Raw genomic sequence first — 14,203 nt, forward strand, 5'->3', positions numbered from 1 at the left:
AATGGAACTGACGAAACATATCAAACAAACTCATGCACATCAACAACAAAACCCTCATGAGACATGTGAGACACTCATACATCTTGTACCTGAGTCCCACTAATTGTTTAGCCCTTTTAACCTCTGGTCGCTCTCATGCTATAGGAAAGAAAATGACCATAAGGCAAAGTCGCTTTCACAGGTCTGTGTGCTAGCATCCTTGGACTTTTTCCAGCAGACCTATGCCGACATCCTTAGACTTTTTCCAGCAGACCTGTGCCAGCATCCCCAAGATTTGAGCCACTTTTCTAGCCCAGAATCCTGACCTCTGCCCATAACTTCTTATAACCTTCAAAATCCATCAAAGACATGATGACAATATAAACAAATCAAAAATAAACATCAAGACTAAGCATGAGCATTCCCAACCAGGACTCACATTCTATCAAACACTTGGCATCAATGCAACCTACATGTCTAGGATACAAGACAGAGCATAAATGACTGAAAGAACTTATGAAACATAACCAGAAAGATCACCTCCTTTTCCATTGAACTATTATATCATCAATTAGGTCTTGCATCCATCCATTTAGCTATTACAAATAAATACATGAAATAACCATGACATGAACCAGTCATTTAACCATGCTTATAACTAGCATAAAACCATATAAATATCAAAGATACGACAACGATTAAATCCACATATAAACCAATGCAAAAGTAAGAGAACTTAGCATTAATCATAGGAAAATTTGACCAGGTTCGAGACTTCCACGTACCACCCAACCATAGACATAGCTGAACCAAACCTCTCTTTCATCCAGTCAGCCCCGTTCCATATTCTAAGCATGAATGTCAGATCTCGTAGAACAACCAATCAAGAAAAACCAAGGGAATCTAGAGGTTAAACCACCTCCACCCTCACCAAACCGTGATCACACCAAAACTGGTGCTCCGATCACAACAGAAATGAACTTGGAATGCCATCCGAAATCCATCACTATCCTTGAGGAATTTTCCATCTCCTTGTCTCTCGAGCTTTACCGCAATCCAATCCTGGATCACTAGGCCCTAAACCAAGACCAGTCTCTCAGGATTTACCACCATCCAAATTCGGATCACTAGGCCCTAAACTAAGACTTCTCCGTCATGCTTTACCGTGTATCTCGCCAAAACTGGTCAAGGGATTCCTAGGCCTTTGGGAATGAACCTTGAGACCACCTTCACCCTAGATTTTGAAATCCATCCGACAAACCAAATCTCAAACCGAGATAAACATCCCAACATACCATGGCATCCAAAAAAAGGCAAGGCTAGGTTGAAAGCCATTGTCATAACTTGGAAAAACCATGCCACCGACAACAAGAGAACCATACACCAACGTGCAAAGCCATGCATGTCCAAACAAGCTATGAAATCAGACATGTAAAAGGTTACTTGCAAGTATTCCTGCTGATGTTGCTTGATCTTTTTCTTCTTCCTTGATCCTTTCTTTATTTGCTTTTCCTTTGCTTGATTTCCTCCCTTGATCCAAAGCTAGAGTGCTCCAAGAAAAGTCTATGTGACCAAGTGTGTGAGAGAGAGAGAGCTCCAAACTTGAACCGACAAAAGGTTACCAACTAATTCTCATAATCCTTTTTATTAATGATGCCTCTATTTTCTTCATTTTCCACTTTTTTCCTTCAATTTCCTCCTCAAATGCAACTTGTGACCTTTCACCTTACTTTTCTCCTAGTTTCCTTCATTTTCGTAAATAAAGGTGCCAAAAATGCCTTTTTTCCTTTTAATGCCTTTGCCTTTGCCAATTTTCCTTAGCCAAAACACATCCAGTGATGCCCACTAGGATATCTTTGCCCAAGATTTAGCTTGGAATAGTGTTCCTTAACCGTGGTCTTATTTTACCTTTTATTAACTTTTATTTCATGGAATTTTCACCAAGACTATTACAAGTATTATATTGGTTCATGTGTGGATTATATGGTTGTTTTTTCCTTGGTATTTTAGTTGTTATTATGTTGGTTATGAATATGTATTATGACAATGGTGATGTATGGCTCCCATCATGTTTTTACTTGTAAATGAATGAATAATGTATCTATGGCCTAATAGATGATAATGCAGCGAATGTGATAAGGAAACAATGCGCTATACTGAATCTCATATAAGTATGAGACCCCTATGCTCAATTTTGTTGTTAAGACTTGTAGCTTTCATGTTTGTGACATGTTTGATGAAATGCTTGTCATGACTAGTAGAGGTCTATTCTAGTCCTTGTTGATGTTTTTGCGAATGTATCTTTGTTCCACTGTGAAATATCATTTCTGAACTTGCCATTAAGTTCTGAGTAGTGACTTGGGATCTGGGCCTGAAAAAGTGGCACAAATCCTAGAGTCGCAGGCACAACACTAGGGAAAAAAGTCCCTAGAAGCTCCCTTGCCCATGGGAGCTTTTGGAGCTTCCCAGATGCACCCTTATCCATATCAAGGAAGCATCCAAGGGTTTGATGAACTAAAACTTCAGTTGGTCTCAGGGGTTTACTACCTAAGTGGTTGGGATGGCTCTTGGGAGTTATGTTGCTGATGTGGAAGGTTTGTGTGGTGTGTTTCTGTCGATTCCCCTTCCTTAAGGTGACTTAGGAGGTTGAATCCCATTATAGTGGCCTCTCGTCGCATATCTACCCTAGTTGGCCAGTTACTTGGGTAGATGTGGGATGGGGGTGTTACAATTTATATGGGGTCTCTCATTTGTAAATGATCATATCTCATTCCTTCATGATGTAAACATCAAATATTTTTCCCAAGAGCATTGGGAATTTTATTAATAAGAGTGTTTGATTTATGTCTATAAGCGTTTAATGCATTTCCTCATAGGGTTAGGGTTTTGGAACTTAAGGATTTTTTCTTTGCATTAAAAGGCCACTCTTTGAACTTCTTGTAATAACGTTTTGGCGATTGAATGTAGTTGAGATCTGTCTTTTTTAGAGATAAGCTAAAACTATTCCAAGCTAGTGTTTGTTCTACAATATTCTACTATTTTATGAAGAATTGAAATTTGTCTATATTATTACGTTTTTTATTATATTTCTCTCAGTGTGCTGCATTTTCTAATCTACCTTTTATTTCATTTCTTGCATAATCTAATCACAAAAAATGCCTAACCTTCTTCTTTAAAAAATTACATTCAAAATTCCTTTAAACTCATCTTTTCAATTCAAACTTTAACAAAAACACTTAATCAAATACTCTTTATTCCTATAAATTATAAACATCCTCCCTAGAAAATTAAATTAAATTCAACACCCTCTGCACATTCATATTTTAAATTCTAACATAAACAAAATACTTAACCATAATTATCCTTCCTATCAACAACCTGAAAAAGGACTAAGCCATAAATATCTTTGTAAAAACAAATGATCTCAACTAGAGTAAAAAACCACAACACATCACTAACACATCACTTCTTTAAAGTCAGTGAAAAAACGCTTGTAACCATAAACAAAACACTTAGTTATAAATATCCTCATAAAAGCAAATAGTATCAGCAAAATTGAAAAAAACACAACACGTGACTTAAAATTTATATAAAATTGCAACTTGCACATAAATAATATCTACACATTGATAATGGTGTTAACAACAATGCATGTGACACTTTTAAATAGTACACTATATTTAATTAGATTTTTATTGAACTATTGTATAATTAAAAGTCAAACGTGTGATATTCTGTGAAAAAGAAGTCAATTTTTATAGCTTGGTAAGTGAAGCTTCATGGGGAAACAATGGATTCCACAGTTTCACTGAATATCCCTCCTATTGACTCTTAATAAATCTGATTTGCAGTTCACATCACATCAATCTGGGGACTCTTTGGTACACCAAGTTGACACAAGTGGATTTCAAACCATACAGCAAAAGATCTAAATTTTGATTAACTCATGTTCTTGACTTTCTGGCACTCCAATTTAATTCAAAACGTGTGGATTCCAAACAATTTTTTTTAAGATAAGATAGGAGATCAGATTCGGAGGATATATTTGTCAGCTCTCTGGCTTGACCAAGTCTGGTCTTGTGCGCGGGCAAGGACGACCATGGACTCTTTAAAATATCCAAACGAATATATCTCATGATGACAGGCGCGCTATCGTCACAGAAACGGTGCATTGTGAATGGATGCTTTCGCGGTGACGCCACCTGGCACCGATGAACGGCCTGAAAGGAACTTTCGGTGAGGAATCGTTCCAACTCGTGGACGCCTTTCTGTCCACTATCACATTTCTTGGATGAGATATTCCACGCATTCAAAGTCTCCACGGTCGCGCGGAATTCGAAACGTTTTCTTTATGTCACAACATTGGGAGTCGGGGGCCGGGGCCACTCCGCTCCCTGCACTGCTTCCCTCTTCCTAATTCCTATAAATAAGTCACGGAAGGCCGCCAACACTAACAGCGGTCGGCTCCCTATTTTCCACATTGCGAAGAAGTAAACATTGAAGAGATGGAAAGTCAAAAGATTCAGGTGCAGCTTTGAAGGCGTTTTCATGGCTGATTGTTGATCTGAAATATTATAGCAATGACTTGTTTGTTTGTGTTGATTTGAAATCTGGTTCTTATGGATTGGCTTGTGCTTCTTGCAGATGACATTAGTTGTGGCGGAGATAAATCGGGTTAATGAGGAGAATAAAAAATTGAAGTCTGTATTAAAGAGTATGAATAGTAAATGTAAATACTTGCAGAAGCATATCACGTCTCTGGTGCAACAACCGAAGTGCATTGATGAAAATGAGGTATGTTGTTTGAATATGTATTTTGTTTTTTCTCTTAAAAGTTCAAATCCAAGGAAGATAGACTTTCGCAAATGTTCACAGTCTAGATGATTCTCAAAATTCTTAATCTTTCTATATTCTGACTTTGTAGATATTCAATCCATTGTGTCTGGGGTCTATGAATGTTGACTTCGGTCGGGAAGTTTCCCTCCAATCTGACCAGTCTTCAAGTTGTAACGAGCGAGGTGAAGAAAAGGAGAAGATTGCCAAATTTATGGACGACCTGAAGCTGCCTTCAAAAAAGAGGAAGATAAATTACATGCAGTTGGAACAGACTGACAATGGAATCACTTCGTCCATGGATGAGAGCCCTTGCAATCACGGGCAGTCGCCGAACAAGAAGCTACAGGTCCCAAACAAAGGCTTCAGCGAACAGAGGGCAGCTGCGAAAAAGAGAATCGTAGCAGAGCGGACAAGATCCGAGAAATCTGCGGTAATCATCTAAATTTCTATTTTGTTTTTATGGCAAAGTTCAAATTAATTGGATTGCGAATTTCAGAAATATTTTGAAATTTGATAAAGTCAATTGTTTGACATTCTTTATTACAATTTCATATTTCTAAATATTCTCAAAATCCATATCAGCAAAAAAATTTCCAAATTCCTAAATACTCCTCAATATTCTCAAAATCCATTAAATTTTTTTAATTTTATAAAGATTTTTTTTTATCTTTCCACCATATATAATAAACTTATCTGATCTATTATAATCAGGGAAGCGATGGCTGCCAGTGGCGAAAGTATGGGCAAAAGATGACAAGAAACAATCCACTTCCAAGATCCTATTACAAATGTGCCTGGGCACCCGCTTGCCCAGTGAAAAAACAGGTACAATCTCCTCCTTTTCTCCCGAATAAATCGCTTACTCCTTCTCTCGTGGACTTTGAAATACATAGAATTAGTCTTTCTGTTTCCTAATTTAAAAATTTTGAGCAGGTTCAGAGATGTGCACAAGATCCGACCATTGTAATAACAACGTACGAAGGCGAGCACACTCATTCTGTGAGTCCTCTGGCTATGGCTGTTATGCACACTGGCTCGTCCAACCAGCACTTTGGTGAAGGGATGAATACAGAAAATGTAGTTGCAGACAACCAATTTATACCCTGCATTGCCACAGTATCGACCTCCAGCACGTTTCCCACAATCACGCTCGACCTCACAGACGACCGCCCCAGTAGACCAAGTTTACAGTTGCAGCCTCCGCATTTGACAGCAGGCAGATTCCAACAGTCGAGTCCATTGTCTAGCGATATGGGCCAGGTATCAGATCATAATGAAAGGGGTAATTATTCTTCAATGATGCAGGATTATTTGGCTTCTATAAAGGCGGATCCCAACTTCACTGCAGCCCTATCTGTAGCCATAGCCGGTTCTATGCTCGAGATGGGTGATCCAGTCAGGGGTATGATGCCCAAATTCCCTCCTGCAAGGCAATGCACCAATGGTTCAACTCAGAAAGCATTTGCTTAAACTCGTGTACTCTGCAATTGTTGTGTGCGAAATCTCTCGTAAATTGGGTTGTATTGTAGACACATGCCATGGGTCAAAATGGTTCTTCGGATTGTTATAAGAATGTAAGTGGAGGGACATGAAAATCAGCGAATTGAGGACTAAGGCCGAATCATTGAAGCTAACCGATTGTGGTGTCCATGAAGTGAAGAAAGCGTCAAGGCATTCATGTCGAAATCGACTTACCACTATTTTTCCACTTTCACTGCCAAATGTTTCAAGGAAAGTCGTGAGAAAAATGTTTCAAACTTTTCTTTGGTGGGGTTTCAGGACCAAGTCGATACGATATACTATGAATGTTTCAGCATCCATACCGAGTTGGCACCAGCTGATGCATCTTGTTCAACGACTCTGCGTGACAGCATGGGCTATCATCCACGGACGAATTGATTCCATGCTGCATGCAATTTATCTTCCTCTTCTTTGAAGAATGTAGCTGGTGATCTTCCATAAATTCGACATTATTCTTGCCCTTTTCTCCACTCAAACACTGATCGGATTGGTAGAAAAATGCACGGCCAGTGTCGACGTTAATAGACCGTAGACACAACGCGTCTATGCTTTGGTGATCTGGATTGAGTTTCTATGAAATCAGACAAAGAAAGATCAAGAATTTTTTACATTCATCAACATTAATTGTAAATTTCCTAATGTAAAATTGGCTTCCTAAAGCAATATAACATATACCTGCGCTTCTGTTATTGCACCAGAAAACTGACTTGTTTTTGCAAGCAGTAACATTTATCAGTCATGTTCTTCACCATAGACTTCAGTTTCTTCCGTTTTTGCAAGCGGTAACATTTATCAGTCATGCTCTTGACCATAGACTTGCCAGATCTGATTGAGTGGCATCCCCAAAAGTGCCCTAGCCCCAGCCTGAAATTTCAAATTTATTTTTCCCATCCAAATTACGGGAATTTGTATAAAATGTATGATAACAATGTCCGATCACCGAGAATGTCATTATTTCCTATTTATTTATGCGTATAAGATTCTCATTTCCACCTAATTAACCCAAGAACTGTGACAATAAATAAGTCCTGCAACTAAGCAGATTGTTCATTAGTTTCTCTTTAAACAATTTATTAAAATTTATGACAGAATTTATAACATCCAGCTTAAAATTTAATGTTTTCAATTTTTCATAATGTTAAATATGTTTAAATTAAGAAATAAATGTCAAATCTTAGGAAATAAATTTGGAGTTGTTTTTAGTGTGATTTTTTGGTCTGTTTTCTGGTGGGTTTTTCTGTCTAATTTCTTTAAAATCCCACAGAAATTTATTGAAATCACAAGTTTGATGGGTAACCCCTGCACAATCCATGTACCCTAGGGGTTTTTCAGGGTGTTGAATCCATATATAGAGTCAAAAAACAATTCTAAATAACACAAATCAAGATTCCACCCCAAATTTTTCTACCGGATGGTACCCCGATCTCAAAGATATCCTCTTCCTTGAAGCGTACCGGATGGTATCCCGATCTCAAGTCGATCTTAGAGAACACTGCTTCTCCCTTGTGCATTGATCAAACAAATCATCGATCCTCGGCAATGGGTAACTGTTCTTGATCATTAACTTGTTCAGCTTCCTGTAGTCAATGCACAATCTGAGAGTACCATATTACTTCTTCATGAACAACACTAGTGCGCGCAAAGGTGATACAGTTGGCCTAATGTATCCCTTGTCCAACATCTCCTTTAGCTGCAACTTTAACTCAACCAGCTCAGGTGTGCTCATCCTGTAAGGTGCTTTGGATGCTGCGGCTGCCCCTGGCACCAACTCAATAGAAAAGTCTACCTCCTTGTGAGGTGGCAACTCTATAATGTCCTCAGGAAATACATCTTGAATTGCTACAAAACTGGGTACCTACTCAACACATCGACATCCTCAACCTCCTTACCTTTGTCACTAGAAATGTGTACTATAAACATCACACAACCTTTTTTGCAACTATGCTTAGCCTGCATAGCGGTAACCATCCTCACTGATGTAGGATTCTTCTTTCCCTGCAGAGTCCTCTTTTCCCCACTATCATCCACAAATTCAATGGCCTTGTTGAAGCAATCCACTTTGGTCTTGTGAAGGAATAACTAATCCATACCCAAAATCGTACTATACGATCCCAATGGAAATACATTCAAATGTGTTGTTGTAGGCATACCATTTAACTCAAACCAACAAGCTCTTACCCAATGGTGAGCCCTCTTATTTGTACTTGTAGCCAACTGTACCAACCAAGATTCTGTATGCACTTCTTTTCTCAAACCAAACTTATCCACTAGGTCAGGATTAATATACCTATATTTAGATCTAGGATCAATCAAAATAGGAACAACTTGATCACAAATCTTACCATCCATCTCAATGATCGATATTTGATGGCTCGCCTGCCTGTTGTCCACAACTGCATAGATCTAAGGAATACTATGACCAACATCACAAACTGTATGCGCCTCCTGAGCACTGTAGATATGGGGTCTACCACCACTCTGATACCATGTACAATCCTTCTTACAATGATCCTTACCACATATCCAACACTATAATGGTTCCCTACCACTGCCTCTAGCTTGCTTCTCTCCACGTCCCTTCTCAGTTGTATTGAATCTCTTATAAGGAACTACATTTTCTTTCTCACTTGCACCTTGAGGTCTTCCTCTCTTTGGTGGCCATTTTCCTTTAGCTTTCTCATTTCTTTTCAAGTCTTTCTTAGGCTCAACTTTGCACTTCGACTGCTCATAACAATGTTTCAACTTTCAGATGATGTCCTCCAATGATCTAGGCTTGTCGAACTCAATCTGGTCTCTGTGTGCAACTAGAAGTCCATTAATGAGTCTTTGAGCATTGCCCTTCTCCTCCTTGAGGTAAGGCACATATCTCAACATCTGTCATAAAACCCATCCGCAACTCATAAAACTCCTTAGCTCTATCATCATAGTACGTCTCCAACAAGCACTTCTTCTTGAAGAGCGTTTCAAATGCATGCCAAGTCAAATCTTCCTCATGTATACCTTTGAGATTCCTCATGTCTTCCCACCAAATACCTACATTACCTTTGAGACTAAAGGTGGCTATCTTTTATTTCATGTTTTCTAAATACTCATGCAATCTAAAGAATTTCTTCATACCAAGAAATAATGCCTTTGGATCCTCTGATTTCTTCATCTCTCCATAAAAGGTAGGTGGCTTTGCCTTCTTAAACTCATATGGAAAGTATCCCCTATCACTCCTCCTGTAAGGGTGATAACAATGACGATCATGATGCTTGTAAGAAAAAGAACTAGAATAGTACTTGTGTCTATCACCTCTCCTATCCGGAGTGTCCAACAACCTGCCATCTTTGATTGTATCAGATCTATCCGACCCGTTTCTACTAGGATACCTACTGCCATATGCGCCATTAGTTTTTTAATCTTCTCCATGTCTGATCAGAAGTGGTCCCCACCACTGTAAATTTTACAAACTCTGAAGTAGTATCAGATTCATCTCTGCCTATTTCTCTTGTGCCTATATGATTTTGTCATTGTCTACTTTACAACTCCTTTTTTCTTCCTTTAGTCTCCTTAATGTGTCTGCCAAGTTAGAAGAGTCCCCCACACCACGTTAGCTAAACCAAATCATAATAAACCAACGTACCTTAGCATAACTCAGGGAGGATACCTTGTTTGCAAGATCACCAAATCATCGTGATACATGTATAACATAATCATAACAACATATAGACATATATCAAATAAGTGTATCTACACATAAACATCATTCTAGATAGGGTCCATTCATCAATGCAAAGCAATATCAGCAATGCATGCTATGACCTCATGCATGACAACAACCATTACTCCATTACACACATTGCCACATGCAACTATCAACATGCATAAGCAATGCCTAATCAACTACACATACGTATGAATGCATGTAGTCGAGCATAAGCGATCAATTCTTGTAATCAACCTACAAGACTGATACATGTAATCAAAACATTCAAGAATGCACCTGACATACAAGGATGTAGTTAAGAGACATATAATCAACATGTAAGTGACATATAACCATATGCAATTAGTCATATACTTCTAACGATGCATCTCACAAAATCACATCAAGTCCCTCATGAAAACCTTACTAAAATCATGATCAACACGATGCAATGCAATAAGCACATGGAAGGCAAGTGTAAGAAACACACATGCAACTGGCATGCACGGATGATTGAGCACCTTCACCCAAGGAGAGTGCAACCACACTCTGATACCAATCTATAACACCCCCTCCTCCTAGGTCCACCTAAGCAACCATCATGCTGGGGTAAACACACGATGAGAGAGGCTACTATAAGGGATTCAACTTCCTTGGTGACCTTAAGGAAATGGAACCGATGAAACATATCAAACAAACTCATGCACATCAACAACAAAACCCTCAGGAGACATGTGAGCCACTTAGACATCTTGTACCTGAGTCCCACTAATGATTTGGCCCTTTTAACCTCTAGTCACTCTCATGCTATAGGAAATACAATGACCATAACGCGAAGTCGCTCTCACAGGCCTGTGTGCTAGCATCCTTGGACTTTTTCCAGCAGACCTATGACAACGTCCCCAATATTTGAGCCACTTTTCTAGCCCAAAATCCCTGTCTCTACCCATAACTTCTTATAACCTTCAGAATCCAACAATGACATGATGACAATATAAACAAATCAAAAATCAACCTCAGGACTAGGCCTGAGCATCCCCAACTGGGACTCACATTCTTTCAAACACTTGGCATCAATGCAACCTACATGTCTAGGATAAAGACAAAGTATAAATGACTGAAAGAACTTAAGAAACATAACCAGGAATATCACCTCCTTCTCCATTGAACTATTATATCATCAATTAGGTCGTGCATCCATCCATTTAGCTATTACAAATAAATACATGAAATAACCATGACATGAACCAGTCATTTTACCATGCTTATAACCAGCATAAAACCATATAAATATCAAAGATACGACAATGATTAAATCCACATATAAACCAATGCAAAAGTAAGAGAACTTAGCTTTCATTAATCATAGGCAAATTTGACTAGGTTTGGGACTTCCATGTACCACCCGACCATAGACATAGCTAAAAGAAACCTCTCTTTCAGCCAGTCACCCCCTCCATATTCTAAGCATGAATGTCAGATCTCATAAAATAACCAATCTAAGAAAAACGAAGGGAATCTAGAGGTTAAAGCACCTCCACCGTCACTAAAGCGTGATCACACCAAAACTGGTGCTCCGATGACAACTGAAATGAACTTGGAATTCCATCCGAAATCCATCACTATCCTTGAGGAATTTTCTGTCTACTTGTCTCTTGGGCTTTACCGCAATCCAATCCCAAATCACTAGGCCCTAAATTGAGACCAGTCTCTCAGGCTTTACCACCATCCAAACTCGGATCACTAGGCCCTAAACTGAGACTTCTCTGTCAGGCTTTACCTTGTATCCCGCCAAAACTGGTCAAGGGATTCCTAGGCTTTTGGGAATGAACCTTGAGACCACCTTCGCCCCAGATTCTGAAATCCATCCGGCAAACAAAATCTCAAACCTAGATAAACATCCCAACATACCATGGCATTCGAAAAAAGGCAAGGCTAGGTTGAAAACCATTGTCGTAACTTAGAAAAACCATGCCACCAACAACAAGAGAACCATACACCAACGTGCAAAGCCATGCATATCCAAACAAGCTATGAAATCACACATGTAAAAGGTTACCTGCAGGTATTCCTGCTGAAGTTGCTTGATCTTTTTCTTCTTCCTTTATCCTTTCTTTCTTTCCTTTTCCTTTGCTTGATTTCCTCCCTTGATCCAAAGCTAGAGTGCTCCAAGAAAACTCTATGTGACCAAGAGTGTGTGTGAGAGAGAGAGAATAATGAGAGAGCTCCAAACTTGAACTGACAAAAGGTTACCAACTGATTCTAATAATCTTTTTATTAATGATGCCTCTGTTTTCTTCATTTTCCATTATTTTCCTTCAATTTCCTCCTTACATGCAACTTGTGACCTTTCAGCTTACTTTTCTCCTAGTTTCCTTCATTTTCATAAATAAAGGTGCCAAAAATGCCTTTTTGCCTTTTAATGCCTTTGCCAATTTTCCTTAGCCAAAACACATCCAGTGATGCCCACTAGGATATCTTTGCCCAATATTTAGCTTGGAATAAGTGTTCCTTAACCGTGGTCTTATTTTGCCTTTTATTAACTTTTATTACATGGAATTTTCACTAGGACTATTACAAGTCTTATACTGGTTCATGTGTGGATTATATGGTTGTTTTTTCCTTGGTATTTTAGTTGTTATTATGCTGGTTGTGAATATGTATAATGACAGTGGTGATGTATGGCTCCCATCATGTTTTTACTTGTAAATGAATGAATAATGTATCTATGGTTTAATAGATGATAATGCAACTAATGTGATAAGGAAACTATGTGTCACACTGAATCTCAGATAAGGATGAGACCCCTATGCTCAATTTTGTTGTTAAGACTTGTAGCTTTCATGTTTGACGAAATGCCTGCCATGACTAGTAGGGGTCCATTCTAGTCCTTGTTGATGTTTTTGCAAATGTATCTTTGTTCCAGTATGAAATTTCATTTCTGAACCTGCCATTAAGTTCTGAGTAGTGACTTGGGATCTGGGCTTGAAAAAGTGGCACAAATACCATAATCGCAGGCATAGCACTGGGGAAAAAAGTCCCTAGAAGCTCCCTTGCCCGTGGGAGCTTTTGGAGCCTCCTAGACGCACCCTCATCCATATCAAGGGAGCATCGAGGGGTTTGGTGGACTAAAACTTCAGTTGGTCTCAGGGGTTGGTTACCTAAGTGGTTGGGATGGCTCTTGGGAGTTATGTTGCTGATGTGGAAGGTTTGTGTGGTGTGTTTCTGTCAATTCCACTTCCTTAAGGTGACTTAGGAGGTTGAATCCCATTATAGTGGCCTCTTGTCACATATCTACCCTAGTTGGGCAGTTCCTTGGGTAGATGCGAGATGGGGGTGTTACAATTTATATGGGGTCTCTCATTTGTAAATGAACATATATCATTCCTTCATGATGTAAACAACAAATATTTTTCCCAAGAGCATTGGGAATTTGATTAATAAGAGTGTTTGATTTATGTCTATAAGTGTTTAATGCATTGCCTCATAGGGTTAGGGTTTTGGAACTTAAGGACTTTTCCTTTGCATTAAAAGACCACTCTTTGAACTTCTTGTAATAAGTTTTTGATGATTGAATGTAGTTGAGATCTCTCTTTTTTAGAGATAAGCTAAAACTATTCCAAGCTAGTGTTTGTTCTACAATATTCTACTATTTTATGAAGAAATGAAATTTGTCTATATTACTATGTTTTGTATTATATTTCTCTCACTGTGTTGCATTTTCTAATCTACCTTTCATTTCATTTCTTGTATAATCCAATCACGGAAAATGCCTAACCTTCTTCTTTAAAAAATTACATTCAAAACTCCTTTAAACTCATCTTTTCAATTCAAACTTTAACAAAAACACTTAATCAAATACTCTTTATTCCTATAAATTATAAACATCCTCCCTAGAAAATTAAATTCAACACCCTCCACACATTCATATTTTAAATTCTAACATAAACAAAATACTTAACCATAATTATCCTTCCTATCAACAACCTGAAAAAGAACTGGGCCATAAATATCTTTGTAAAAACAAATGATCTATAAATATCTTTGTAAAAACAAATGATCTCAACGAGAGTAAAAAACCACACCACATCACACATCACTTCTTTAAAGTCAGTGAAAAAACGCTTGTAACCATAAACAAAACACTTAGTTATAAATATCCTCATAAAAGCAAATAGT

The 14,203-nt window shown here is 38.4% G+C and overlaps 1 protein-coding gene across 1 annotated transcript; it reads left to right on the forward strand.

The window, feature by feature from the left end:
- The first annotated feature begins 4,294 nt into the window (after positions 1–4,294).
- LOC149265838 (WRKY transcription factor 6-like) lies at positions 4,295–6,812 on the forward strand. Its single transcript, XM_089429808.1, has 5 exons — positions 4,295–4,505; positions 4,624–4,773; positions 4,904–5,245; positions 5,527–5,640; positions 5,749–6,812. The coding sequence occupies exons 1-5, from the start codon at positions 4,485–4,487 to the stop codon at positions 6,283–6,285; spliced, it is 1,164 nt and encodes a 387-aa protein (XP_089285934.1). The 5' UTR covers positions 4,295–4,484; the 3' UTR covers positions 6,286–6,812.
- Positions 6,813–14,203: the final 7,391 nt, after the last annotated feature.

This window comes from Pinus tabuliformis, chromosome 6 (genome assembly GCF_031772625.1).
Source record: "Pinus tabuliformis cultivar Carrire ecotype Pingquan chromosome 6, CPIR1, whole genome shotgun sequence".
NCBI classification, from domain to species: Eukaryota; Viridiplantae; Streptophyta; class Pinopsida; order Pinales; family Pinaceae; genus Pinus; species Pinus tabuliformis.